Consider the following 27,716-nt stretch of genomic DNA (forward strand, 5'->3'; position numbering starts at 1 on the left):
GACCAACCTTTACCCAAGACAAGGAGCACCCAGACAAAGAGCTTGATCCAGGTTCTCTATGCAGCATTGATAGTTGGGAGCAGCAGACTCCTCCTGAGATTATCAATGCCAGAGAGTTTGTAAATTCAATTTCACAAATCTGTATTATGAGAAAGCCTGGATGTTCAGTGGAAAACTAACCCATGAGAATTGGGAAGACCTTTTAAAAAAGTTCATATCAAAAAGAAGAAACTTATTTTCTGCACTCGATTCCATCACAGAGCATTTTTCATACAATGTTCAGCACTGAAACAAAAGTTCAAAAACTGCACCAGGTGTGTGTTCAGTCTTGAATTCTGTCAGAAACAGCAGGAGGAAAAAATACTTCATACTGGGGGGAAAAAAATCAAATACTTTCAAGCCATTAAGATAAACTGGAAAGTTATTTTGGATCCATTAGAATGATTGGGAAAATCCGCTGATGAAAGTGGAAGGATGTCAGAGGTTAAATCACTGAAGAGCAACTTTGTCAGACCTTCATATTGGTTAGATTGTTGCCCTGGCAAGACAGGCAGTTCCAAGCACTGTAATTCTCCCGAAAGTAAAATAAATAAATGGTTAAATGTGTTCTCTGTGATTCTGCATGTCTCTAGTACCTCTTCTAGATTCTGGTGGCCTAGAAGCAACCTTCTACAACAGAGAAACACCGGTAAGCAAATTCCAGCCTAACAACTCTTAACAGACTCTCAGAAAGCAGGTACACAGGGAAAGGAAAATACTGTCCCATGGCAGACCTGACAAAAGTAATGTGGAGCTTCCCATTTCCCTAATGCCTTGGATAGTGAGGGCCCTGAGAGACAAAAGGTTTCAGGAGAGATGGTAACTGGTGTGGGAATCACTCAGGAATGAAAATGTAAGGGTGGCCCGAGGGCCCAGCTCCCAGCAGGCAGCAGGAATTTGCCATGGCAATTTCTTTGTTCCCAGCCACTCCCATTTTACCCAGCAACCTGTTTAATATTAACTTCTACTTCTGAGGCCCAGAGGGGGAAGTACCAGCAGTGAGCTGTGGGTCACTGCAGGCAGACAGGACTGGGAAGCGAGTTACAGGTTGCCCCACAGTTCCTTACAAACCTGTTGTTACTTACAAACCAGCTGTTCTGCAGGGCTTTCTCTCCTTTCTCATCTACACATTGTAGTTCCAACTGCTCCCAAACCATCATCAGCCATGTATCACACTGCAGAAGCTTGCTGGGCACAATTCCAGAACCTAGGATATGCACAAGATCGCAGGAGTGCCCTCAGAGAGCTGAGTGAGCAGCTCCATTTTGCCTCAGAGACATACGGGTTCATCTGGGAAGGCTGAGCTATAAACCCAACAGGCTGATTTTCCACTGGTTTTTAGGAGAAAAATGGCAAATCAAGCAACACATTCTTACCCCTGACTTATCTGACAGGCTGAACTGGGGTGCCCATTGCATAAGATCATCTTGAGATGATGCTGAGAGTTGGAAACTGAGTGACTGGCTTGATTACTAAATCATCTTACCTGATAGCACGTTAACAATGGGATGGCCCAGATAGATTCCTAGAATACTGCAGATTTAATGGAAAATTAAATGATGTCATTATAATTTGTGCATTTTTTCCAAAAATGTTATTTTACCTACACATTTTCTTTACAATACATCTGACTACCCATCCCCCCAGGAAAAAGATACCGTTCACAAAATCTTCAGCATCCATTTATGGCATCTGAGGATGCAATCTATCATTCCTGCAATTAAATTCCTTCCAGACTGGGTAACAGAAGTCAGAGGCGGATTGTCTTTGTAACTCAGCAAGTTTTGTTTGAAGTTTCCTTGAAAGTGTTTAGTTGAAGAGATTGGAAGGACATAGAAAATAAGACACCATTTGTTACTGCTGTGTTAAACAAAAGTTTCAGGAAATCTCTTTTTGAAACGGACAAGTGTAAAGTGCAAGTACTGCTTTAACAACTTGTGTTTTACAATTTCCTGATTAATGGATTGCAGTAAAATCAGTTCCTTGACAATGATTACTTCAGCAATACATTAGCAATTACTTCAGCTAGTTTTATGTTATTCATGGACGCTGCATGGAATCATGTCTGTCTTTTATCTCGTAAATCAATTCCTTCATGGCCGTTTAACTCTCAACTCTGATATTTTCTGCAGAATATAAAACTGAAACATGCACAATACCAGTGCATTACATATCCAAGTATCATGGCTTTTTTATGAGGGGACAAAGATTTATCAGTTTCAAAGTCCTTGTTCAAAGCTGCCCTAGAACTGCTAGAATGGATTGTCTTTACAGGAGGAGGCTACAAGAGTTTTTTGCTGTGAACCCAGCTTGTATTCTTGGTGTCACCAAGTGTCTGCATTGTACAAAATGTGGCCACAACTATCTTTAGACCTACAACTTTCCTCTCTGGGGAGGCCAAGAGCTGGGCAGAGCTCTTACCCTGAGAAGGAAGAGCTTTAACAACTGCGTTTGGCAAGGTTGTGGGGGAGGCATGGATGTGATTCCCCAGCTTTTTAGGCACAGCTACAAAGTGGCTCAGTCTGCAAAGGCATTGCTTTAGTGAGCAATGAATTCACTGATTTAAAAAAATCTAATAGCAAAGGAATCTGAAAAATGAGAAAAGGCTTTTAAAAAAACTAGGGGAAAATCTGGCTCTGTGTGAATGAAAATAATCACAGAAGCCATGAAATGGCCCCCTGCACCCCAGGCAGGGAGCAGTTGTGGAGCTCAGCTGTGCCTGTGGTTAATAATAAATAGACTCTCTTGGCCAGAAGTCCTGGCCTGCGCATCCCCATGTGCTGCCCGCCCCCCTTCCTCTACCTCCTCCCGCGCTGCCCAGGCACCGCTCCAGTACCCACCCAGCCTCCCTGCATGAGACGGACACCCAGAGGTAAGAGACAGGCCAGGCCATTGCTCCGTGAGGGCGGATACACCCGATCGATCACAGGGGACACGATTAGGGTCGGTTTGGAAGAGGGAAGAGAGCTGGTCTGTGCTAGAGCTGCCTGAAACTTGCACTACGAATCTGCAGTTTGGTTGAGAGGCAAAAGGCCATACAGGTCTCACTGCAGAACTTGCCAAGCTTCAAAAACCTTTGAGCCAGCTCAGGCTGAGTGTTGGCTGAGTTTCCAGTGGATATCAGCTCAGCCGTACTGGGTTTCAGGTGGTGACCAGCTGGTTTTTATCCACCAGCCAGCACAGCTTGGGCACTCCTGGCTGTTGTGCTTCAGAGTTTCGGAGGTTGTTAAAATTCAGAGCACAGCTCGAGCAGCTCAACCAATCCTTGGCATAACCTTGTTGCCTTAATGAATTTATTCCAAAGCTGACTTTACCCCAGAGAGCGAGGGCTGTGTAGGCGCACACACAGCAATACCAGAACATTGGCATAAGCCCAGGAACTGCCCAGGCTACTGAGCTTAGCACTGCACAGTTGTATGCATGAAGTAAGAGCTTTTGTCACTTTTTTTTTTTTTGTCATTCCATGATTCCATAAACTTCATTAAGAGAATTTTTAGTCCCTATTAACAGTTTGGAAAGTGGAAAATCTTAGCGTTTCAGTCAGGTATGTATTGTGTCTAGTTGATCTGGTGCCACTTTTCTTATGTAACACAGCCCAAGCTGTCCTGTATAGCTGAAGTCTTTATATTTGGGCAAATATATTCTTCCTGGGTATAAGAATTTTCTATATAACTGTAAAGCCACGCACTGTACTGAGATCAGAGCCATGTTCCGCTAAGTGTATCATGAACACAGTACTGTATTTTACTTAATTTGCCATCTAAATTAACAATAGGTACGAAGGACCAAGGAAGGGAATCCTTTCCTCCTAGTGAAGGGGTGAGGAACAGAGAGACTGAAGGGATATGGTTAAATGCCCAGGGAAAGTATGTGAAGCAGCCAGGCATTGAGTGAAACTGCCCCGAGGCCCGGACCAGACCACTCTCTTTACATTTACAGCTCTCTCCCCCTCTTTCTCTGTTTGGGAATGAATTTAATTAAAGTGAAAAGGAGTTGCTAAGAGACCAGAGGAGTTCTGGAGTTTGTTGCTGGGGCTGAATTGCCACTCTGCTTCCAAGGCATTGCGCTAAGAAGGATGATGTAATGTGAGCCTACATAAAGCACTCCCTGCTCTGGGGAAAGCTGCTTTTTCCTCTTTGCAGTTCCAGTCCAATTTGCCAGTTCTCAGCTCCTTTCTGAAATGCTTATTTTCTTCTAGACACCAACAAAAAACAGATTCATATTTCTATAGCACTACACTGCCTTGTAGATTTCTCCTTGTGACCTTTCATGTTGGAGGTGGCAGTGGCTGAGCCTGAAATCTGTCATGGGCAAGTTGCTTTGGAATTTAAAAAGTTACCTTCTTCAAAATTCTCCCTAGTTTTTTACTTCTCATCCTTTTCTCTGCTCTACCACGCTTTCAGCCCAGCCTTGATAATGGGCCAGGTGACCCCTTGTAACTCCATTTCTTCAGCATAACATTTTGCTTTGACACCCTGGCTCATGCTTGAAACACCAGGAAACTCCAGGCAATCTCCTGGACGAGGGTTGTTTACCTTTCCAAGATCAAGGCAAGAGCTGATATTTTTAGCTTCACAAGGTCACATCATTGCTAAATTATATCTTTCATTTTTACCTGACTTCCATTATCTCAGGACCATCCATATGCACAAGATGATTAGGAAAGTAACCTCCAGCCTGGGAAGACATGTGTCCACCATGGCACGTGGGACCACCCAGGTGAGAAGATTTCTGCATGGTGAGTAGTGTATTCTGAAACAGTTCCTGGGTGGAAAGCATTTTCCTCATCTGAATGCAGCAGAGACCTTGCAGGCAGTCTTCTGGGACCACAGCAAAGAGCAACAATTGCATTGGTGTACGATAGTCTTAAAATATATTGAGTTACTATGGTATCCTTGGTGTTTCCACTTATAAAACATATCCCTGTCTTTGGGCATGGTTGCAGGACTCAGTTCATTCACAATAATGTTCAAGCAATGTTCCTGGAACAAATAACAATGTAACTGCAAAAATGGTGGCAGAGGACCATTCACTGATAGTGATGAGGATTATAATTCGTATTAACAGCAGAGATATTTTGCAAATATTTCACTTACATAAAACACAGCTTCAGTCTTCTTGAAGTTATTTGTAAATTCACCCCAAAGAGCAGCTGAAGAGGGGGATAAATTTGCTGTGATGACAACAATTTGCCTGTTATAGAACAGCTCACTAGTTACTACGAATACACATACAAATAACTCACTTTTCTATGTTTATGCCCAGGTGCTTATGTCAGGATTCATCCCTCCGTCCAGGAAGCCCTGATGGAGGGGAGACCAGTTGTAGCCTTGGAAAGCGCCATCATTACTCATGGCATGGCCTATCCTCTGAATCTGAGGTGCTGGATTTTGATGTTCCTTGTTCAACAAAGTTATAAGAATGAAGCACATACCTGGTGGATCGGTATCAGTATTCTTGGTCCAACCAAAGCCATTGCAAGACCAAATGTAAATGTCAGGTTTTTAGGCATGCAGAATATGAGCTCAAGTGTTAAAACACTTGTATTTGGACTTTTAAGGACACATATGGGCAGCCTAGTTATTAAATTTCTGTCTTCCTTTAAAATATGGCAGCAGATATGTCATCATTTGCTCTAAAAGAGAGCTACCGGCCTTTTCAGTTGCAGACTTTGTACAGACATTGAAAACACTCTGCAGTTTCTTTTTCTGTATCTTTTGTAATGCAAAAAGGATTGAAACACAATAGGGAAATCTGTTCCTTAGCCTACTCAGAGCAGCTACTGTGAGAGTTGCGGGTCCCTCTCCCTGCCTTCTGTACCATGTATGGAAAACCCCCTACCTCTACCTTTTATTTATTGATGTTCAGTAGACTTATGTTTTCTTGAGCTACATTGCACTCTCCCCTCCATCCTTGCTTTCAGAAAGAACAGGAATGTTTTGGTATTGATTTTCCACCTTGCTTTTTACCTGGCCACTATTCTGCCTGACAGTCTGTCTTAGAATGAAGCTCTGAAAACTCAGTTTTGGAGAAGAGGTAGTTTCAGTAGTTAAAGTTTGCCTAGCATATGTCCAAGTAATTCAGAAAGGAAGAAGCTGCTCTTAAAAAGGATAGTGTATGCTAGTCTGCAGCTCTAGAGTACCCTTAGGCAGCAGCTTTTTGGCACTATTGTTACTCTATATCTAACTGCTTGAATTGTGAAAAAATATATTCTGGTCATTTGACCAGGGCTTAAATTAGCTGGGGTTTCTGTGGAGGTCTATGATCTCAGAGAAATAACAAGTAAAAAATACAGAGAGGTCCTATTTTGAAAAGATCCCTGTTTTCAGTAGTCTATTGTACAACCAGGTTTGCTTGTAAACCAAATGATTTTTCTTAAAACTGAAGCACAAAGCTTGGACATTGCTGACCTGAAAATGGGAGCTTTACACTTCTGCAAGCTCAAGTGCAAAGACTTCTGCCACTAGAAAGATACGGAAGAGGAACAGGACTTAGCCCAAGTCACAAGAACTGTAAAACTGAGAGTGATGGCCATCAAACATGGCAGTTTCTTGCCTGATTGTTTGCCTCCCTAATTTGTGATTGTTGTCTTTTCTCTTTTTAGCATGGCCAGAGAGGTGGAAGAAACTGTAAGAGTAAACGGAGCAGTGCCAGCCACTGTAGGTATTTTAAGGGGCCAAATCCATGTGGGACTCACAGACAAGGAACTCGAGTTCTTGGCAAGCAGTAAAAATGCAGTTAAAGTGTCTCGGAGAGATTTTCCTTTTGTCCTCAGCCAGGTACGGTACACAGACTTTCTGTTGTGGTCTTTTCTACATAGCATTAGTATAGTGCTCTCCAGGTTCAAGCCAGGTTGCTTTTAAACCTCTTGAAAATATAATGTAAAGTAGTATCTTACTGGTAAGCTCAAATGTGGTCCTAACTACAGGAAAAATATCACAGAGTAAGGGACTAGCAGCCATGAAATAGGGCTCCTGAAAAGTCATTCTGGATGGGCTGGCAAGCCACGAGCACTTGGCTAAGAATATTCTTATTGACAAGATAAGGCGTTATCACACTGCATGCAAACTGTGTGACACGTAGGCCATTGCGAGCTCAAAGTGACAGCTAAAGGTGACACTAGCTGCCCATGATGACTTCTGGTTGGAACACCCTGGGGAACAAAGGCCTTTGCTATCAGGGCAAGAACAGCTTATGTAGCAGGGATGGTGGATGATTCCTCTTCCTTTTTGCCCAAAAGAATATTTGTATCGGAATTTCACTGGTCAGTTGGTGACAGCAGGCTGTTGTGACATTGCTGCGTGTCAGACCACAACCACTGCTGCCCACATGCTGTATTCTCCATGTCACCCCGGGGCACTGACTGTGACTGGTTGTTCCCTGACAGGGCCTGTCTGGTGGCACTACTGTGTCTGGAACAATGATTGCTGCACACAAAGCAGGAATTCCCGTGTTTGTGACAGGTGGCATAGGAGGTGTCCATCGGGAAGGAGAGAACAGTAGGAACATCAATACATTCTATTTTTCTCTATGTTGCTATTATTTAATTCCATCTTATTCCTTTTCCCCAGTCTGTCCTACAGTAACTGTCTGTTCAGAACAGTAAAGTTATCATTCTTCTTGACCAAACTATGCTTATTTTCTCCCCAGTATCTCCTTTCTAGAAGCCTCAAAATGTTTCTCTTGAGCATAGGCCAATTGTTAAGAGGGTGGGGGTTTCTCTATCTTTTGCATACACGTGGTTATATGGATATTGTTTGCTGGTGCAACAGGAGCTGACTGCACCTCTCCCTCTTTGTAATGGTTGGATAATCTGATACTGGCTACTGAACACAGTGTTGCTGTCAACTTCTCCCAGATGAGGAGAAAGAGAGTCTCACCACAAAAGATGTTTAGGCTCTGGTCTGTATTAGAGGTGTGTAGTCCTCTCTTAAAAAATGTGCCAGTCTTGGCAGTGTAGTCTGTGAATTAAGTAAATTCTCTCTTCTCAGCCATAGGTATTTCTAGCATAGCACAAATGCAGTGCCCTGCCGTATGCCATCCCTTTCAGATGTGATGTGAATTCCAGACCAGGGAGTTTCCTGAGGTCATCAGTGCTCCTGTGGTGCTTTCTTTTTTTTTTTTGCCAGCAATGTCAGTTCTAAACTCAAAATCTCCTTCAGTGATATTCCATCTCCTTGAACTTCATCCTTGCTGTATAACACCTTTTCCTTTCTTTTCTACCAAAGTTTTGCATACTGTTTATCAACGTGATCACGGAACCAAGAGAAACAGTGCAAGGCTGCACCTCTGCCCTCAGCCATGTAACTTCTTTTTGTGGATATCTCTTTCAATTTCAACATGTAAAGGCACAATCTAAACCTGTAATATGTTTGTGGACCTAAGCAGTTAGAAAATCAGACAGTGGCATCCTAGGCAGACACAGCTTTTTAAGAGGGCAGATCACATCAGCTTGGAGTACAACACAATCACCAACAGGATGACTGCTTGTCCCCTGACAGCTATGGATGTGAGTGCTGACTTGACAGAGCTAGGACGAACTCCAGTTGCTGTTGTATCTGCAGGAGCCAAGTCTATCCTTGATATTGGCAGGACACTGGAATATCTGGTAGGTAGCATGGGCAGCGGGGCCTGAAAACAGATAATGTTGTTCTTTGTATACGGAATGCCCAGTGGCGTGAGGGTAGTTATTAAGCCTAAGACTTTTAGAAACTATTACTGAGAGTACATGAAGCCATATTTACAGTTCTGTAGTCTTGGAGCTGTACAAGCACGTGGCTACTCCCTAACATAAATCTATCCATGTCCAAGGGGCTGTTCCAGCAGCTGTTCCAACTGAGGTCAAGGCAGTGCTAACCATGCCCTCTTTCTCTGGCCTTAAACTTGATTTTCTGGGAGAATTCTCCCAGAAACTGATGGATGAGTAAAGATCCATCGAACACTAAATAAAATTGGAATTAAAATGGGAATCCAGATGATTTTCAATAGAGTCACCTTTAAAAGTTTGGTATGTTGGAAACCAGCAGAGCCAGCACTTCAGGTGACAGCCAACATCAATACTTCTCAATTGCAAACGGAACTCATTTATATTCCTGTCAGCTTATGACATATCTTCAGATTACAGGGTGTTACCTTGGACTCAGTGTTGTGCTAATGACAGCTGCATGGCTTTTGATCAGCTCCAAGCACAAGCAAATGACGTGCATGCCTCCTCTCTCAGTAAGCCTGATTTGGTCTAGCCAGTTACCATGTCTGGCTCTTTGCTTTGAAATATGTTGTTGGGAGAATGGAATAGAAGAGGGTGTATAAAAATAACCAAGCCCTGTGCTAAAGAAAGGCAGTTTCTTTCTGGGTAGAAGGAAAAAGTCCCATTCTTTACTTGGGTTCCCTTTCCCTCTGCTGATTACCTGCTCATCTCGCCCCCACTGCTGCAGGAGACTCAGGGTGTCTGCGTGGCTGCCTTTGGAGAATCAAGAGAGTTCCCAGCCTTCTTCTCCCGCCAGAGTGGCTTCCAGGCACCATATCACGTCCGGGATGAAGAGGAGGCAGCTAAACTCATTGGTGTGTTTTAGACAGGAAAGGCCCATGTGAGGTCTTGGAAAAGAGGGACACAAGGATCACTTTGGATGAGGCACTTTCTTTAACTCTGGAGAAAAATATACCCTGAAAAATACACCATCCCACCTCCTCCATTCGTGCTTCAACAGTGCTTTGAAAATGAAGTAGCAAGGAAGTGCAGTCTTTACAGCAAGTAAAACTGTAAGCCAGCTGCAGCCACTTTGGCATGCTCATTCATTTATGTTCTCTTCACACTGGTGAAGTGGAGGGAATGCACATATTAATGTGTTGGCAAAAACAGTTTCTGGACCTTCAGAAATGGAATCAGTTTAAAAAAGACAGAAATCCTTGCCTCATTTGCTGTACAGACAGGGAGATGTGAATTGGTTGGTGGCTGGAGAAGACCCTGATCTTGGGTCGGCTAAGAACCAGAGCTTCAGCTCTGTGGGTTTCTTCACCCTGCACCCACTCTGCTCTATCCTTCTCCTTCAGCACTTGACTTATCCAAGGAGAACCACTAACAATCTGCCCATCCTCTCCCAGACAGTGCTCTGGGGCTGGGCCTGAGCAACGGGGTGCTGATAGCAGTGCCCTGTCCCCAGGAGCGAGCTGCCTCAGGCCAGGTCATCGAAGAGGCCATCCAGCAAGCTCTCAGTGAAGCCAGGTGAGAAGCAACCTCAGCCTCATCCTTTGCTCACCCAGTGGTCCTGAGGCAGTAAAGGAATTCAGGGACAGTGCTACAAGAGCTGTAGCACAGCTTAACCTTGGGCATGGGTGAGCTCACAACATACTTTCAACTGTAGCTTTATCTAACCCAAAGCTTGTTTACAGGACCTTTTTATGGTATGTGGTTACGAAGATAAAGTATCTGCTAGCAACAGTGCTTCTCCTCTGATGCTCATGCAGCTCAGTCCTTCTCATCTGTAGGCATTTTCTTTATATTTGCAGGTCCAAAGGGATCACAGGCAAAGAAGTGACCCCTTTTTTGTTACAGAAGCTCATAGAGTTAACTGATGGGAAATCACTGGACTCCAGTATCCTTTTACTGAATGGGGAGATAAAGGGAAGTACTCCAGTGTCTTTCATATCTCTTCTGATGGTGCTTGGTGGAAAACACTGCCACTTCATTGACAGTCTAGCAAGGGGCAAACATGTCAGTATCTGCAAATAGATGAGAGTTTAGCAGCTGCACCCTGACTTTTCAGGAGCATCCTTACTGTCTTCATCCCCTTTTGCATTAAAAAATGGAGGGCAAAACAGACAGCAGGTGGTCCAGAGCCTAAGGAGATCCCTCATATGTGACCCTCGAGCTTGCCTGCTCTGTGATGGAGTGTCAGGCCACTGTTGCCCATGGTGAGGTTGCACTCTGGGCTGTACATCACACTGCCTCATCCAGCACTTCACGTGAGTGTGGAGTAAGAGAAACTAGGAAGAAAAACACCCCTGTGTGAGCAGGAATCCTCTCACACAGGTAAGAAAAATGCATATCTACTGAGATGCCAGCATAGAATCTAAGAGGGCCAGATTCTCATCCAGGCTCTGCTGCCAGCCCTCTAGGAGACTTGACCAATCAGAGCAGATTAGTAAAGGCATTTTTTGAAATTAGAGCTGTATGCAGACAAAAAGTGGGGCTTTCGAAGCCTCTGATACTCTGCCCCCAGTGCAAATACTAAAAAAATTGCTTATAGTGATTTGGCAAAATCTCAGTAGGTATCTCTTTCTGGAAAGCTGGCCAAGATCCTCTAATGTTTTTAGACTCTCAACTCTAATTTAAGCACTTCACCTTCTCTTTTCTCTGTGAAGCCTTTGCTTCTATTCCCTATCTGTCAAATGGAGAAGACAGGTTTTCTTTCTGTGGATACTGGGGGAGGAAGGTGAAAAAAAATGAAAATATCCGAGTGTTTATGCAGTACTGTAACCCATTATACATGCCCCAAAAGGATTATGGTATGGGGAATCAGTTCTACCAAGCCTCACAGCACATATTTCCTGCTTTCTCCCTCTCTGAGTTCCTACATAAGCTTTTAACAGGTCAATCTTGCTGGTATTTTTTCTTTTCCTCAAAGAAATGCCAAACAGACCTCGCACTGATCCAGAACAATGCCAAAGTGGGCAGCTGCATTGCAGTAGCCCTGAGCAAACTACAGAAAGCCAGAAGGAAGGGGAACCTGCCTCGCCGAGGGGACATGACTGCACCTCAACCAGTGAGTCCTCTGCTGGCCTCCACATGATGCCTCTGTGCTGACAGCACAAGATAAATTTATGTCTATTCCCAAAAGTAAAAAGTGACTCAGCCAGAGACCAAACTTTCTATTTCTCACTGTCAGACATTCTCCCTTTAGTACTTTTTATTCTTCACAGATAAACATCTTCTCCTCCCCCCTCTATCCGCATTTGCTGGGAGTAAACACTGACAGTGGCCTAATCCCATTAAGTCTTAGACCATCAAAGCCATTAAAACTTTAATCACATTTTCACCTTTTACTGTGCCCTTATGTACAGCTTTGACTGTATTGCTCTTAGTGCCAGGGAACTCATGACTACAGGAGCAGACCTGGAAGAGGGTGGAGAAAGATATTTTGAGCTGCAGAGCCGTAAATGTTTATAAGTATCTCTTTTTGTTGGCCTCCTGCTCATGATTGACAAAAATCACAAGAGTTACAGCACATCCAAACAAGATTCACTATAACCCTAATACTCTATTCACTCTCTTGGACTTTGTGTGTGCCATATAGTTTACAGGAAATCTATTTTAGGTGGTCTTTAGAGAGCTGAAAGATTTTCTAAAACCCATTTGCAATAGGATTTGTCAACATAAAAGAGGGCACTGACTCCAGAGGCAATAACCCAGCATTTGATGGAATGAGAAAAAACAGCTGTATGTCCCCAAAGAATCTGGAAACTTCCTGTTTGTGGAGCTGTACTGCTTATTCTGGCTTTGAAGGACAATAAAAAAGCAATCTGTAAAGTGTCACCGGGTATGGCAATTCCTCCTGGGAGCTTGCAAGAAATGACTGCATTTTTCTGCCCACTTTTTCCCATTTTCTTTGCTTTTTTCCACAATAGTGCTTGAATGTTTCTGAGGTTTGGTATGTCAGAAATTGTTCCAAGAGAGATGGTTTCAAAGGCACTGGCATGACCTGACCCATGTGACTTCTTGCATTATTCTGTCACCTCACAGAGAAACCACCAGCACCCCTGTGTGCACAGAGTCACATCCCACCTGCCACGCTGGGGAAGGCTATCAGCAGGCATAATTCAGAAACCAACATACAGAAGAGATTTTGATTCTTTCTAATTGGGATTGTACCAACCTGTGTCTAGCCATCCAAAATAAGCACTGGCCTTTACACTGTAAATGAGACAGCTTTCAAGAGGGGTGGGAAAAGTGACTAGGAAAAGCAAACATGACTTGGAAACTTTTTCCTCCAGTCCTTCCAACCACTTTTTACCTCTTTCTTCCCTCTTAAAGGTGGTGATTGGAGGTATCAACGTTGACTTTATAGCCAAGGCGCAGAACCCTGACATCCTGGTACTGTACCTATAGCAGTTTTCCTACCACTATTGCATTTCCAGCTACTTTTAAAGGAGTACCTTTAAAAGGGGATTGGGGGGAAGGCATTATCCATGTATGATATCCACATGTCTGTATGCATACACACACACAAGCAGGTCTAGTGCTACATATTTGGTATGTTGTCTAGGTGGGCAATGGAGTGAAATATAGTGACCTACTCTGTCTCCATGCTGAAAGTCACCATCCCTGCCACTCAAGACAGGGACAAAGCAATTCATACAATCTCCACATAGGACTCTGGCCTCTACAGCCTTTGTTAAGGTGCCTTGAGGCTGTTTCTGATGCTGATGCCTCAAGCCCAAAGAGCTCTTCTAGCAGAAGAGGTGCCCAGGGCACTCTCAACTCACGTGTACAAAGAGCAATAGGTAAAGACCCTCACTATGCTGTGTCAGCCCCTAATTCAAGACCCCACAGTGAGGAAATCCCTAGCTAAGAGCCAGCTCTGACTGTCTGGGACTGCCTTAGCTGTGGAAAACAGCATGGATAAGAGCAAGAGTCTCAGTGTAGAGTACTTGTGAAGGATTTGAGTCATACACACACAAAAAAATAAATAAAAAAGGCTTTAAAAAATAGAACATTCGAAATGTTATCAGACCCTTTTCCTCTCAATTTGGTTTGAACAAGAAACAACCAGGAAGCTCAAGTGGAACAGACCTGGGACTCCTCTATGCAAATGGTGGCTGTTTGCATGGCCTGTAAAATTTTTGTTTAGCTGTATGAAGTACTGCAGATTGAGGTGGTGAAACTTGCTCAAAAATTCTCTAGTGTCTCAAATTACCCTATGCTGATTGCCAAGGCAGGAAGCTTTCACCATGAGATGGGGCAGCCTCAGTCAGATAGGGAAAGATGTGATGGGAAAGCTGTCCTTAAGGAAATTGGCTGTTGCATGATACAAAGGCCAAACAGTGTTACAATGGTCAAGGGTGAAATATGCTGTGGCATTGGTTATGAAGGCTTGCAAACCCAAGAGTTTGAGTGTTTCACCTGTGATCTAACCAATACCATACATAGCCCACGCTCAGCTGTCAGGACAAGGAGCAGAGCTATGTCCAAGGGTGGATAGGCATTTCTTGGCATGTCAGACATGAGTGAAAATCCCTGGACCACCTATAGCATGGTGAGAGGGCCAAGGACCACTATAGACCCCACTGGGAACCGTTGACAGGGGAAAAAGGAGATTTTTAGTGTTGCTTGGAAAAGTGAGGTGTTAGCCACCCTTCTGTATAGTAGCAAGCCCTAGAGCTGATGGTCCATCATGACAGCTATCCAAATGCCAAGCTGCAGCAGGATTTGGGAACTGACAGCCAAAATGTTCCTGCTGACAGCTACTGTGCTTAGGCAGAGAGGAAAAGGCTCTCTCAACAGCATTGCTTTGTTTTGACTTTTTAAAGAGATTTTTTCCAAGGGGTTCAGCACCCAGCAAGTCCCACCTTTATGCCCGTTAGATTTGTTGTAGAGCACTGGGTACCACTCGCACCTCATGGCATCTCAGCAGGAAAGCAGCTGTATTCTGTCCTGGTTGTAATTCCCACATGGCTTTCAAGGCTACCCAGAAGCTAAGTGTTTCATATGTAACTATCTGACCTGCTGAGAACGTTGCATAGTTTTGCTCAAAGAAAGGTGCTGGAAGAAGCATTATGGTTATAACTCCCCCAGGACACCCAGAAGTTGAGCAGAGTCTCACTTTTACATTAAGAATTCAAATCTCTTAAGACATTGAAGAGGGTTTCAGAAGCTCACTCAGTTCTCTGAAACACTGCCAGAAAGCATTAGCCCAGCCTTATTTCATATCACTTCAACAAGTCCATTTTCATCTAAGTTCTTTCATCTCAACCAGCTCCACCTGACCACAATGTAGAGGAAATACCCGAGTACCACTCGGAGTTATGACTGAGGTGGCAAAGTGTGATGAGAGTCATTCTTTTTTTTTTCTTCAAAAACTGGCTACTGGTTTCTCTCTCACTGCACCCACCTGCTACTTTAAAGAGAGATCTAGCATCTTCATTTTTTTTTTTAGGCCCTGTAGGGTTGTACAACAGCAGAGCTCACCCACAGGTGGATCCCTGAGCGGGAGGCTGGTATATCTGCTCTTAGGGCAAGGCTTGGCATAAAACCCCAGCAACTCTGCCTCTGGAAGCACAGGGAACTAAAAGAGAGGATCGGCATGCCAGGCAACTAAAGGACTTCATGAGTATTTTCACCATTCCTGCAAGCATCAGTTTTAGAAAACAGATAGTGGAACTACATAAAACACAGTTTGTGTTCATTACTGATGGCAGTGAGCACCCTCTTTTAAGACTGAAACAGTGGCCAGTGTTCAAAGCCATGTTATTCGACTTGCCTAAACAAGCACCCTTGCTTTTTACTTTGGAGTGTTGGGGTTTTTTTTCCTTGGCTGACTATATTACAGATAGTGAGCTTCAGAGTTAAAATAGCCGAGCTCAACATTTTTGAAATCTGCAGCACTCAACAGGACACAGCTGTAGATGAAAATATCCTCATTCCCAGCAGTGCCAGTGGCAATTCCCAGGGAGCATGAGGAAATGTAACCAAGGGGCATTTGTGTTAATGAGAAATGACAAGTAATGGAAAGATGGACAGAGGCCATAAGTTGTTTATATAGAGGCAGTTCTGCTCAGGTGATGTGAACAGTTCAGGGCTTGGAGAACTGCCAGACGGAAAAGTAAAGGTGTCAAGAATTAGCACCAAGTCTTACAAAGCACAGAACTGGGGAGAGTCAGAGCTACAAAAAAGAGCCTGGAGATCAGAGAAGAGTAATAAAGAGCATACTTAGGTGGGAGAGCGGCCTCTTACTGTTGTAGGGCTGGATGCAGGAGAAAGAGTTGTGTGCAAAGGACAGATGTACCGCTTCACGCAGGGGAAGATGAGCCCTTGGGGAGCTTCAGTTATACCCTATGAAGATCACTATGACTGCCAGTGGCAAGCTGCTCCAGAAATGGAAATATGTTGTCAGGATTTTATGAAACAAGAGCTCTAAAACCATTTGATAGTCAGATGAAGCCCAGATTGATCTGAGCACTTACTGATGTAATTCTTCTGGCAGAGGAATTAGGAGATGGGTGAGCGATTGCCTGTGTCTGACACTTGTCTATTTGTGACAGAGAGGCAGAATGGACAGAGGAGTGGAAGGCAGAGCCCAAGAGGAAAGAGAAGTTGATAGCCATACAGTAAAAAAGAAGGGTATTTTTTATGAGAGAGATTGTTTGGGAAGCAAAGGGTGAGTGAAAAAATCTTCAGAATTTCAGATCCTTCCAGGAATAAAGTACAGAGGCAGTACAGGCAAGGTAACAAATATCATTTTAGGTTCAAAGAGGAAAATAAATAAAACCCCCAAACTGTTTAAGGTGGGAGCTAAGTGGCCTGGAAAGCAGCTGCAGAGCCCGTCAGGTCTGGGTCAGCAGCTCTGGAGTCCCAGGCTGTTCCGAGCAGGTCAATTCAGAGTGCTGCTCATAGCAACAGAAACACTCATTAGCGTTCTAGGAGGTCTTAGCAAATAAGACCAAAATAGCAATTCATGGGAGATGAAGTGGATCTCCCCTTCCAGAAAGCAGCCCCTTGCCATTGAGATTGAAGTCTATAGATGGCCACAGAAGTTTGTATTGCCCTCGATCTGTTAGCTGGATGCCCTCTGCTCCCTCTGATTGCTGACCTATATTTCAGCAACATCAACTTCACATGTTGATGGAGACATAGCATCTATGCCAAACAGCCCTCCCAGTTTTACCAACTAACAGCTTTTTCTTCCAGGGTGGTGGGCAAACAAATGCTGGAAGAGTGAGAAGAACCTTTGTGGTGTTTGGAAGAAACTTGGCAGGTGCCTTGTGCTTGGGTTTGCCTGCGGGTGCATGCCAGCTGTGATTCGTCCTTTGGTATTCCTTCAACAGCAGATGTTTAATGTTGTCAAGATTTGGGACACATTAGGCAATATACCAGTGGGCAGACTGCTTGGAAAAGGCAGGGGCTATTCCAAGAAATAAGAGGGGAGGAAGTTGAGATCAGAAAGGAAGGTCCACAAATATGAAGCTAACTAGCATATAGCACCCTGACCCCAATCAAAGTTAATAAGTATCAGCATTCTCCAACGACTACTGAGCAGCCTGGCCCTCAGATTTAATTAGTGCCAGGTTGTAGTCACAATAGAAGTATGTTTTGAGCAAGAATTTGAAAGGAATAAGCTTGTTCAAAGGCGATCAACCACGTACTATGGACAAGGGGGACTGGGGTACAGGAGTTACTGTAGAAGAGAAAGGGCTACAGTCCTTGGCAATAGCAAAAGATCCCACTGTACCTGGTGCTCCACCATAAGAAGCAGTAGACCAGTCTTTGTGTATTGAAATTAACAGGGGCAGATTACAGAAAGATGTTAGGATTATTCCTTCTTTTAGGATTATTCCTGCTTTTAGATGTTTCCCAAATCTTCCTAACCTAAATCTACTGTCACTTCAGATCACTAATGAAGAAGCTTGAGTGGAAAAAAAACCACCCCAAAATATCCATGCCACCCACTGAGGTATAATTTGTAGTAACTTGAAGGGAGAGGATGAAGGGTTTCCCGTGAATCCACTTAGATTCAGTGGTTCTAGTGAGATATCATTGTGGGAACAGCAGTGTGGGAAGGCCAGCAGCAAAAAACACCATGCACAGAAACATTATGGGAAAACCTATATGCCTGTGATAATAAAGGAATTGACGCCAAAAAAGTGCAGGATTTTCTTCCCCCTCCTCTTTTCCTCCACCTCGCAGATGTTCCAAATAATCCAAATTTCAGAGTGCTGGTGCAGCTTCTGCAGAATCACCTCACTCAGCTCCAACCAGTCATTTGCAACAGCTGCAGCTGAATTTTGTCTTGATTATCTTTCTAGGCAAGGACTGATGAGCATTAAATTTTCCAGGAGAGGGCTTTCCTACAGACACCCATCCCATACAGGCTGTCACTGTGTTCACACTAATCTGGTGGCTTTGTTTAATAGCTTTTGTTTCCATTTGCTTTTTAGACTGTTTAAGCCGTCTTGGACAAACTCCTCTCCTTTTATCAGCCGTGGGGAAGGATGAGCATTTACAGTCTGTCCTGCATTACTGCCACCACATGGTATGTTGCACAGCAGTGGCACCTCAAAAACATGGAAGTGATGACAATACGTAGAGGGAAAGGTCTTCTCAACCCTGGCAGGCATCAGAGCCCCTTTCATCAGGCTTAGAGTAGGAATAATTCAATGTTTCTTTAGTTACAGACAACTGGAAAACAAGGAGCCAACCCCATAAACACAGGTTAGATGTATGTAACATTTAGAGTCTGAACCATGGGGTCTAAGTTCAGCTCCAGCAAGTGCTTGCAGAAGATAAAGAGGTGAATCAGGAGGAACCATGAAAAATTCTAGTAAGGGCTAAGCACAGCAACAAATATGTAAACCTTGACCCTGAGGATACACAAAGCAATGCCAAAATCAGCCTGGCTTGGGTAAAGCCCAAGACAGAGGAAAACCTGGAACTAGGATTGCAGGCTGGACACCCCCCAAGCTCAGAGGAGCAGGGTCCTCTACAGAGCTGCAGATACCCCCCTTACCTGTGCCCCAGGGGAATACTTGACTTCAGCAGCAGCTTGTCCATCCAGGTCAGGGAGCCAGGAGCAGCAGGAGCTCCCTGGGACATCAAGGCAGAATATCACCACCCCAGCAGGGAGCAAAAAAAGCCAGGAGGGCAGCCCTAACCTAGGGCATAAGGCAACTCCATAGAGAAGAGGCAGGACTGAAGGCAAGGTAAGGTGGATACAGCCCCCAGGTGAGGCTGGTCAGGATTATTGAGGCTTATGAGTGCTCTCATGACCCTGGTACTCAAACAGAGCCCATAAGGCCTTAGTTCTGGCTACCTTAGCAAATTAACAAGTTGAGCAATGAGAGCTCCATTTTGGTTTATAAAGGCTTCATAGCGGCTGGTCTCTAATCCCTCCTCTACACAGCACAGTTTGTGCCACCAAAGTGAGCAGTCTCCCAAGGAAGGATGGACTTACTGGCCAGCCACCAAGCAATCCTTACTTGTAGCAAAACACATTCCTACCAGTTTTGGAGAGGACCCTTTCCCTGAAACGTCCACCTTCCCTGTCAACTTCTGGGGTGGATGCATTTCTCTGTCCACGTGCTCCTTCCAAGACATGCCCTGAATTCTCTAAGCAGATCATTCACAAGACCCGCAGGGGAAGGACACGTCACAGCTACGTCTGCCCCACTGCTGCAAAATGGCTCCAAGGCTGCTTTTAGAATCTGGCTGGGCAGTTCCTGAGGTGGCCAATGTAACTGCTAGCTGCAGTGTGCCACCAACACATGCCAGCACGTCAGCAGGCCGTCAGAGTGTCACACAAGCTACAGGAGTGGATGACTGGAGCAGACAGGGCTGCAGACCACTCTTCTGTTAGGACAGAGACACAGCCTATGGAACTGCATGGCAGAGACCTGTTACTCTCATTTACTAAGGACTGCTTTAACCTGTGTTGCATTGAAAATATTAAAAAGTAGCTATGTGCCAGCACTGTCTAGACTGAGATACTGCTGAAACGCTGCTTATCCCAAGGAGAGAAGGGCACTGGAAGGGAGAACAGCACGTTGGGCTAGAGATCAGGTGGGCATAGAGAAAGATTGAGCCCAGTGTGGTCAGGGAAGAGAAACATGCTGCATGTGTAACTGTCCTCCCTGTTTCAGGACATGAGCGCTGTCCTTCAGCTGGAGGGGAAGAGCACAGCCACTTACTGTGCTGTGATCACCAGTGCTGGGGAGCTCAGCATTGGCTTGGGAGATATGGACATCCACCAGCAGATCACAGAGCAATACGTACGCACACCACCTGATTTGTAAGCTTTTCTTACGAGAACGAGTGTGGACCTGTGACAAAGGCCACCGGTAAAGCCCGTACCGGGGAGAGCGGGTGTGCAGAGGGACATGGGAGATGCTAGAGTTTAACCCCAGACACGGGCCACTGAGATAGCAGCATGAGAAGCTACCAGAGCCTCTTGTTGCTGCTGACTCAAGTGGAGTTTCTATCGTTTCTGGTCCATAAGTATCACCACTACCATGATCCATGACACGTAGGCCAGAATCCTCTTCATTAACTTGTCCAAGCTAGTCTGTAATTTTTGGTGCCTTAAAGCCAGAAAATAAATCCAATCTGCAGAAATTATATTTCTCCTTATAGAGAAAATAAAATTAAAAAATGGACAGAACACTGGTTAAAGCAAGTTTTCCTCTTCTATCCCCTCCCACCATTCCTGTTGTTTCTACATGCTGAATTGTATCAACAGAAACTGTTGCTCAGCACATCCAACATTCAAAAACAGCAGGGCTAATGGAAGCAGTGATTAAGGACTGATTCAGTGAAAGCCCCTCACTGCACCCTCCTTCCCTACTCATTCTTTTACTGACAGAACAAAAGCCTGTGCTTCAGGACTGACAGCAACATGAAAGTTAAGTGCAATTTACTTACCAGTGGCATCTCCCTGAGGTGGAGCCCTCCTAGGCAAAAATATGGTCATCATTCCCACTTACATCCCCACCCTGCCTCCCCCAAGCCTTGGCACAGAAAATTGTTAGATGACAGATTAATTCTCCTGAGCTCTATGAAACAGCTTTGGCCAGTGGAAATTCTGAACCAGTCTTCTTCTGCAAAGTGCATTCTGGCAGCACTTCTTCCCGCTGGGAAGGACTGGCAGAGACACAGGAGGGATGCTGCACAAGTGCCTGGAGTGCTGGCCTGGCATCCAGACAGTGCTCGTGTAGCCCCAGAGAGCCAAAGGAGAGAACAGCAGCTCCCCACTCTACTGCTCCATTGTCCTCCATCCCTATGGGATTCAGTAGGGCCAAGGAGTAAAATGCTGATGAACAACCTGTCTTAGGAGGCACTGTGCACAGAGGACATCTAAATGACATGCAGAGTGAGAAAAGGTGTAGTGAAGCCAGGCATGGCACAGGGAATCCTGCAGTGGCATTAAACAGCAGCATTCTCTTTCCCTGTAGTGGTCTAGTGAATACCAGCAACTATCTTACTCTGCCAGAGGGGCCCTGCCAGTTGAGTCCAGCACTTGATGGCAGGGAGCAGGGGGAGGAGAAGGGGAAGAGATGAGGCAAATAGAAAAATCCATTTCCCTTGGTGAATTGCTCTTGTAGGTTCATACCTGCACCTAAGGGCTGCAATACAAGTGACAATCCTGCATCAAGTCTAACTAGCAATCATTTTGTCCCTCTGCAATGACTCAAGCTGTCTCTCCTCCGTGTCCTGGATTTTCACTAGGTGTCCCAGTTCAAGGAGAACCTGTGTCAGGCCCCGCTAGTTTGCATTGATGGAAATGTGCCTCTTTCCACTATTCAGTACGTCTGCCAACTAGCTAAAGAGCATCAGCTAGCAGGTAAGGAAAACTTGCCCAGCCCTGGCCCTGTAGCTCCTTACAGGCTGTGTGCCAAGGCATTCTGTGCATCCTGAGCCCCAGCCTCTGCTGCTTGCTGGAGATACCTAGTTACTGTCTGACATGCCTCTTTCTGTACTCTGTTACTTTGTTTTCCAATGGACAAAACATTTCTGATTTCTCTTGAGTTTTCCTCTTTCTGCAGCTAAATCACATTTCCTAAAGTGCAGTTGGTATAGCCCTTGGGCACTGCCAGAAAGCCAAGGGAAGCTGCTCTCATTGTCTTTAATCTCAAGGCAAGTGCCAATTTGAGCACTTCTGCCAGTTTGAGCAGCAATATAGTTTGCTTCTCAGAATAAGTCCTAAGGCACCTTTTGAGAGAATTTCTTTCTCACTTCCCAAAAAATAAATACCCCCCTCCACTGGCTTGCTGGGGACCTTTCACAAGGCTTCCAAAACCTTTGGAGTTACACCTTCATTTTTAAAAGCAAATCCTAAAAGAGGACACAATGATCTTAAAATCTGGCAGAGGCCCCAAAAGCAGCTAAGACAAGTAACAAAACTGAAGTCTGATGGTATCACTCCAGAAGCAGCTGTCTCATTGCTGAGCACTGAAAAGTAGCCCTTGGGAGACCTTGTCACGAGCATGGGGGAAATAGTATTTAAGTTTCTAATAGATTACTTGTGTAACTCAGTTGTGCAGAACACGCTAAGCCTTCTGCACTGCATCCTGCTCTGACGTAGAGATGAGCACTAATTAATTAATTAACTAACCCAATTGCATTGTTGTTTTGAAGTGTGCTATGAGCCAACAGATGAGAACAAGGCCTCTAAGCCGTTCCTCTCAGACAGCTGGAAAGCACTCGCATACATTTCCCCCAACCTGCAAGAGCTGAGAGCAATAAATCGGACCCTTGGGAACCCTGTGCCAGCAGGTATTTAATACTCAGAAGGATCAGCAACACTTTTAGACAACCTACATCCTGGAGAAGAGCATTTTCTGCTCCAGTGCCTATTTTAAGCGAATTGGGTTATAACAGTGGAAATTCTTAAGTACTTTTGGTGTCTTGCACCTTACAGCCATATCTGCATGGATTGCATGGACTGTTGATCTATCAGAGAGCACAGCAGGCCTGGGATGGCTCCTTTTCCGAAACCAGAGATCCCATTTGCCTCACTTCATCAGCTAAGCAGGAGGCAATTTCTGATTTGTAAATGTGTCTCTGAAGCACAGTGCTCTGAAGCATCTGTCCCAACAGTACCATCCTGTGCAGAAATGAAACACCCACCAAAGGCAGGTGGAAATCCAACCAGCATTAAGACAAGGAAGCCTGTGCTTCAAGACAGTGTTTTTGATCTCTACAGACATGTTTGATCCCTTTGGGGGTTGGGTTCCCCAGCATAGAAATATAGTATGGAAGCCTAACACTGAGGAATTCCTTGTTTCCCATAGATTTGAAGAAAAAAAAAATTATCAACCACATCTCAGAAGTGCTCATACCTACTATAGAGGTGCTCGTAAATAGGCTGCCAGCCCACAGAAAGGTCAGTTGAGGACCTTTACAGTTATAATACGGTTTCCTTCCCCACTCTCTGAAGAGCTGCCATCCATGTTGGAGGACGTTGTCCAGACTGCGGTGGCCTTGGCCTGCCCTTTGCTGGCCCACCTGCAGTGTGTGGTGGTGACCCTTGGCACTCACGGCATCCTCCTGTGTGGCAAGAGCCTGGGAGGGAGCATCTTGCTTTGTCCAGGAGGCTCACAAACAGGTAAGGGCACAGCAAACTAACTCTGAGCTCTCAGTTGCTTCTTTTCTTGGACCATATTGCACTGTTTACTATTTCTGGTGGCACGGCAGCAGCCCTAGGAAACATGGCATCAGTGCTGGAAAAATGTATGTGTTTGGGAGGTGGGATACACAGCATCTGAAAGAAAATCAAGTTGTCTGTCCATATACTGCTGGCTCCTAGCAGCGTGTTTATAGTCAGTTAGTTTTTAAATGTGCTTCCATGATATTCATGACTGCGAGCTTTATTTTCAGGAAGCTTCATTAAAATTACTCTCTTCCAAGTGTGAAAAAGATTATTGCTTTTTTTTTCCCTCTTTTCTTTTTTGTCAACCATGCAGGTCTGGCATCACCCACAATCAGGCCTTATCAGCTTTGGCAATTCCCACTAATTTCCCTTCTCTACTCCCACAGACTGCTGCTGCCAGCCTCTGTGCCGCCCACTACCCCACCATCCCCATCAGCAGAGAGGAGATAGTCAATGTCTCAGGAGCTGGTGACAGGTATATTGCTCACTGCTTTGTACTCTCCAACTAAGTGTGGAAGGGCCATAATTGGATTTCTTTGAAATTTTACTGCAAAGGCAAGAACGACATTCTGCTACTAGAGGAAGAGACACTAAAGACATGAGAACAGGGCTGGTTACTGTGATTCCTTGCAAAGCTCGATAAAAATGTCCCCTGAAGCATCTTGGAAGGCTTGCCATCATTAGTTTTGCTTTTCTTTAAGATCCAAGCCTTTCCTGGCAATCTAAGAGTTCTGAATTAGTCTGGGCTGAGCTGCTAAAAGCGTAAACCACCTTACATCAAAGCTGTCTAACTAACTAACAGCTTTACTTCCACACTTCTCCAGTGGAAGTGGAACTGCCACTCAGTAGCAAAAATGGCCCTATAAAAGCATTTCATCAGGTTCTGCATTTGCCTCTGGCAATTTTGAAGCTCTTGCTTCAAAAGAGTCTGCTGTATAATTCACCTGGCTGTTCACACTATGCTGTACATAGGAGTGGGAAATGACAGCTATTTTAGCTAGCCCTGCTGATCAATTCTCAGTCTGTCAGAGTAATATTTTATTATGCTTCCTTTTTAACTTGACAAACATATGTAGCAGCAGGGTTGTTTTTTTTTTCCTTCCTTCTTATGGTGAAATAATTGATTCTGTCCTTTCATTGCCTTGGGCTAGACCAAAAGTCTGTATGTGACAGATATTTCCTTTTCTTTTTCTATGCTTACCTACCAATAACTCACCATCGCAACACTTCTTTTTTTCTATTATCAGTGGCCAGAATGAAAAGGGTTTTTTGTGGGTTTTCTTTCTTTGTTTGTTTTAAACATACAGAGTCCTCATATTTGACTTAGGATCAATCAATCATAACTTCCTGCCAAGCTAGTTAACCCGCTTAGCACCAGGACATGTTCCTTGTGTCCCAGATCACCTCTGAGGTGAACTGACTGCAGCTGCAAGCTGGTCTTCTCTGGGGTTGTTTGGAGCAATAGGTGTAACAGCAGGAAAAGGGGCTGGAGGAACCTCATGGAGTCAGCCTGTCCTAAGGAAAGCTGAGTTTTGCTCATGACCCCAACAGATGTCTCTAGTGTCTGCCAGCCCCTCCAGGGAGCCTCCTTTCTGCACCATTTGCTCAGAACACCAGTACCCCTTACTGCACAACAATTTTTTCTAGAGGCTAATGTAAACTAAACAGGTTCCTTAAGGATTCCTTTCCCTTTTTAAAAAGTTAAATTAAGGGAAGACCAAAGGTGAGATAAAGCATGCCACTGCCAACCACCTCTATTGAGTTATACTGGAGAACCTGGAAGTTTACTTTTCCTTCCAAAGCTATCTGAGAGCTAGGGGCCCAACTCTGCTCCCATTCCTGAGGTAACATTCGTCTGGAAATCCCTCTCCCCAGAGTCCCCAAATCCCTGTGGGGGAATTTTCATAGTCCTCTTGTTTGTCCAGGGTTTGCTTTCCTAATAACCTCAGCTGCTCCCCTGAGCTGCAGAAATTCCTATTCTACAGAGTAAGAGTGCCAAAACAGGCTGGAAATACCAGGACACTGCAGTGACATACACGCCATCTCCACAGCACATGAACTGGTAACATTGCTCAAGCCCAGCCTGTTGGCGCTTTTAAAGGACTATCATAGAATCACAGAATGGTTGGGGTTGGAAGGGACCCTTAGAGGTCATCTAATTTTAACCCCCCTGCAATGAGCAGGCACATCTTCAACTAGGTCAGGTTGCTCAGAGCCCTGTCCAACCTGGCCTTGAACATCTCCAGGGATGGGGCATCCACCACCTATCCGGGCAACCTGTACTTGTTTCACCTTTCTCATTGTAAAGAATTTCTTCCTAATATCTAATTTAAACAATAACACTTCCACAGCTTGGCCCCCGTGAACCCTCACACTTTCGAAGCACTGGTCAGGGGAGAGTGCACACCCAGAAACAGCGATCCAGGGCACTTCTTGCCTTGCTTTGACCCTGTGGCTCTCCCACAAGTCCAGAGATGCTGCCCAAGGAGCTGAGTGTGTGTGCAGGTGGCAGCAGCAGCTGTTGCTCCTTGCATGGGGCTGCCGTGACAACTAACACCGCCTCGCCCGCACACGACATTGCTAGGGGATGCTCCCCCAAATATTTACTCTCAGCCTCTGGAGCTGTTGAGAGATTGAACACTTTATGGAAGTCATAATCTTCTGTGCCTTTGTTATGGATAAAAAGATGTTAAGGTAATTAGCCCGAGTGCAAAAAAAGGGCTCTTTTTCCCTTCCCCATAGATGTGCTTATTAATCCTCCTTGCCATCGTATTTTCCTTTCCTTGCTTCTTCCTCTCAAACGGCATTGTCTTCTCCCTTCTCTTCACTCTCCTTTATCCTTTCCGAGCTTCAGAACATCATTAGAGTAGTTAACTGTGAATAAAGAGTAGTTGTTCCCAGTCTATCACAAACACCACCCTGCACATATCCATGCCTCAACCGAGCCTTCCCCTGCAAGTCAGGCAGATGCCAAAGTCATTCCCTTCTCCTGGTGTCTGCCTCAGTGCCTTGTGGGGACCGAGGATGACAACTGTTGTTGCAAGCACTCACACAGTTTTTACTGGGAAATCTCAAATGGAAACCACAACAATGTTTTCAAAAATCTGAATTTCCAATCTCATTTCAGCTTTGGATTTCTTTTTCCAGCTGTGCCTGTTGTCCCTCTCACATAGGTATGGAAACTTTACCTCTCACCCTATCCAACCCTATAGGGAGAGGAGGGGACATAATGAGACACCAACAAAGAGCAGAGAAGTGACAAAATAATTAGAGAGCAAGGGAAAAGTATATTCTTCCCTTCTTAGACTCCTTCTTTTCTCCTGCCTCACCTGGAAAACTGAGGAGAATAGAAAATGTGATGCAAGAGAAAGTGCCTCAACTTTTGAGATGAGAAGTTGACAATTTCAGCTTCTGTGAGTGTTGGTTTGGATCCAAATGAAAGCGCTTACAAATGAATGGCCACGTTCCCGAGTTCAAAACTGTTCCCCTCTTGTTCAAAACCATCTTTCTTTCTCTCCACAGCTTAATGGCAGGAATCCTTGCAGGGATGCTTGCTAAACATGACACGGACACCTGTGTCCAGATGGGTCTGCTTGCTGCAAGCTTGTCTCTCCGTTCCTATGAGCCCATTTCCCCAGAAATCAGCACTTCCAGTGTCAGCCAGGAGCAAGTCAAGAGCAGGAGCTGGCCAGAGGTGAAGGTATGGAAGATGGACTAGAACGCCACGGCTTTCTCATCTATCACCTCCCTGAAGTCCCAGCATTCCTATTTCCAGGAACGGGACTGTTTTAAGCGTTGAGTTCAAAGGCTGGGTGCTGACCAGAGGATTTAGACTTTAGGTGCACGGTACTTTTTGGGAGGTGAAGTGTTTGTGGAGCGCATTCGGTGAAAACTGATATTGCACTGTTCACATTTATGTTTGTCTGCTGTTGTTAACTGTCCTTCTTTTTAATCTTTAAAAAAATTTTATTTGGTGGGTTACAGTAACCATGGCTTGGTTCTTCTGCCTGTTGACAGTATATCTCACCCACCCCTCATCCCTCCATCTAATGGGAACACTCATCTGCTTTGGGCCTGAGTAAATGCTTAGGGAAGGAGGCCCTGAACCAGGGAAATTCCATGTAAATGAAAATTGGTTTCTGGTCTTTCAGACCTCCTTCTTCCCTGACCTCCAGTCCTTCTAGATTGTCTATTGAGGGAATTTATTCTTCCTCCACCTTGTGTCACTGTTGCCCATTATCATGGTAGCTCCTCAGTCATTGACTCTAGATCTTCAGGACCATGTCTCTTCAGCTGGGCCCACCGGCAACATCCTTTCTATCC

The 27,716-nt window shown here is 44.8% G+C and overlaps 1 protein-coding gene across 5 annotated transcripts; it reads left to right on the forward strand.

Annotated features, from left to right (window-relative positions):
* The first annotated feature begins 2,622 nt into the window (after positions 1–2,622).
* On the forward strand, positions 2,623–27,374 carry LOC116787419 (pseudouridine-5'-phosphate glycosidase-like). Of its 5 annotated transcripts, none has more exons than XM_032688995.1 (19): positions 2,623–2,911; positions 4,674–4,777; positions 5,305–5,419; positions 6,644–6,818; positions 7,427–7,538; positions 8,541–8,647; positions 9,474–9,600; positions 10,141–10,261; positions 10,546–10,631; positions 11,677–11,801; positions 13,070–13,129; positions 16,943–17,009; positions 18,190–18,284; positions 19,888–20,016; positions 21,470–21,584; positions 22,379–22,516; positions 23,181–23,359; positions 23,780–23,868; positions 26,916–27,374. In XM_032688995.1, the coding sequence occupies exons 2-19, from the start codon at positions 4,684–4,686 to the stop codon at positions 27,109–27,111; spliced, it is 2,130 nt and encodes a 709-aa protein (XP_032544886.1). In that variant the 5' UTR covers positions 2,623–2,911; positions 4,674–4,683; the 3' UTR covers positions 27,112–27,374. The 5 variants fall into 5 exon arrangements, with proteins under 5 accessions (XP_032544886.1, XP_032544883.1, XP_032544882.1 ...); XM_032688991.1 differs by having other exon boundaries at positions 2,750–2,911; positions 23,181–23,348; positions 26,916–27,025; XM_032688993.1 differs by having other exon boundaries at positions 2,860–2,911; positions 4,674–4,758; positions 23,181–23,348; positions 26,916–27,025.
* The last annotated feature ends 342 nt before the right edge of the window (positions 27,375–27,716 follow it).

Source organism: Chiroxiphia lanceolata, chromosome 5 (assembly GCF_009829145.1).
Source record: "Chiroxiphia lanceolata isolate bChiLan1 chromosome 5, bChiLan1.pri, whole genome shotgun sequence".
NCBI classification, from domain to species: Eukaryota; Metazoa; Chordata; class Aves; order Passeriformes; family Pipridae; genus Chiroxiphia; species Chiroxiphia lanceolata.

Coding starts and splice junctions, on each gene's coding strand:
- LOC116787419 (XM_032688995.1), top strand. CDS start 4,684: ATGCACAAGATGATTAGGAAAGTAACCTCCAGCCTGGGAAGACATGTG. Junction 10,632..11,676: donor TGGGAAATCACTGGACTCCA/GTATCCTTTTAC, acceptor AATGCCAAACAG/ACCTCGCACTGATCCAGAAC. Junction 13,130..16,942: donor CGCAGAACCCTGACATCCTG/GTACTGTACCTA, acceptor TTTTTCTTCCAG/GGTGGTGGGCAAACAAATGC.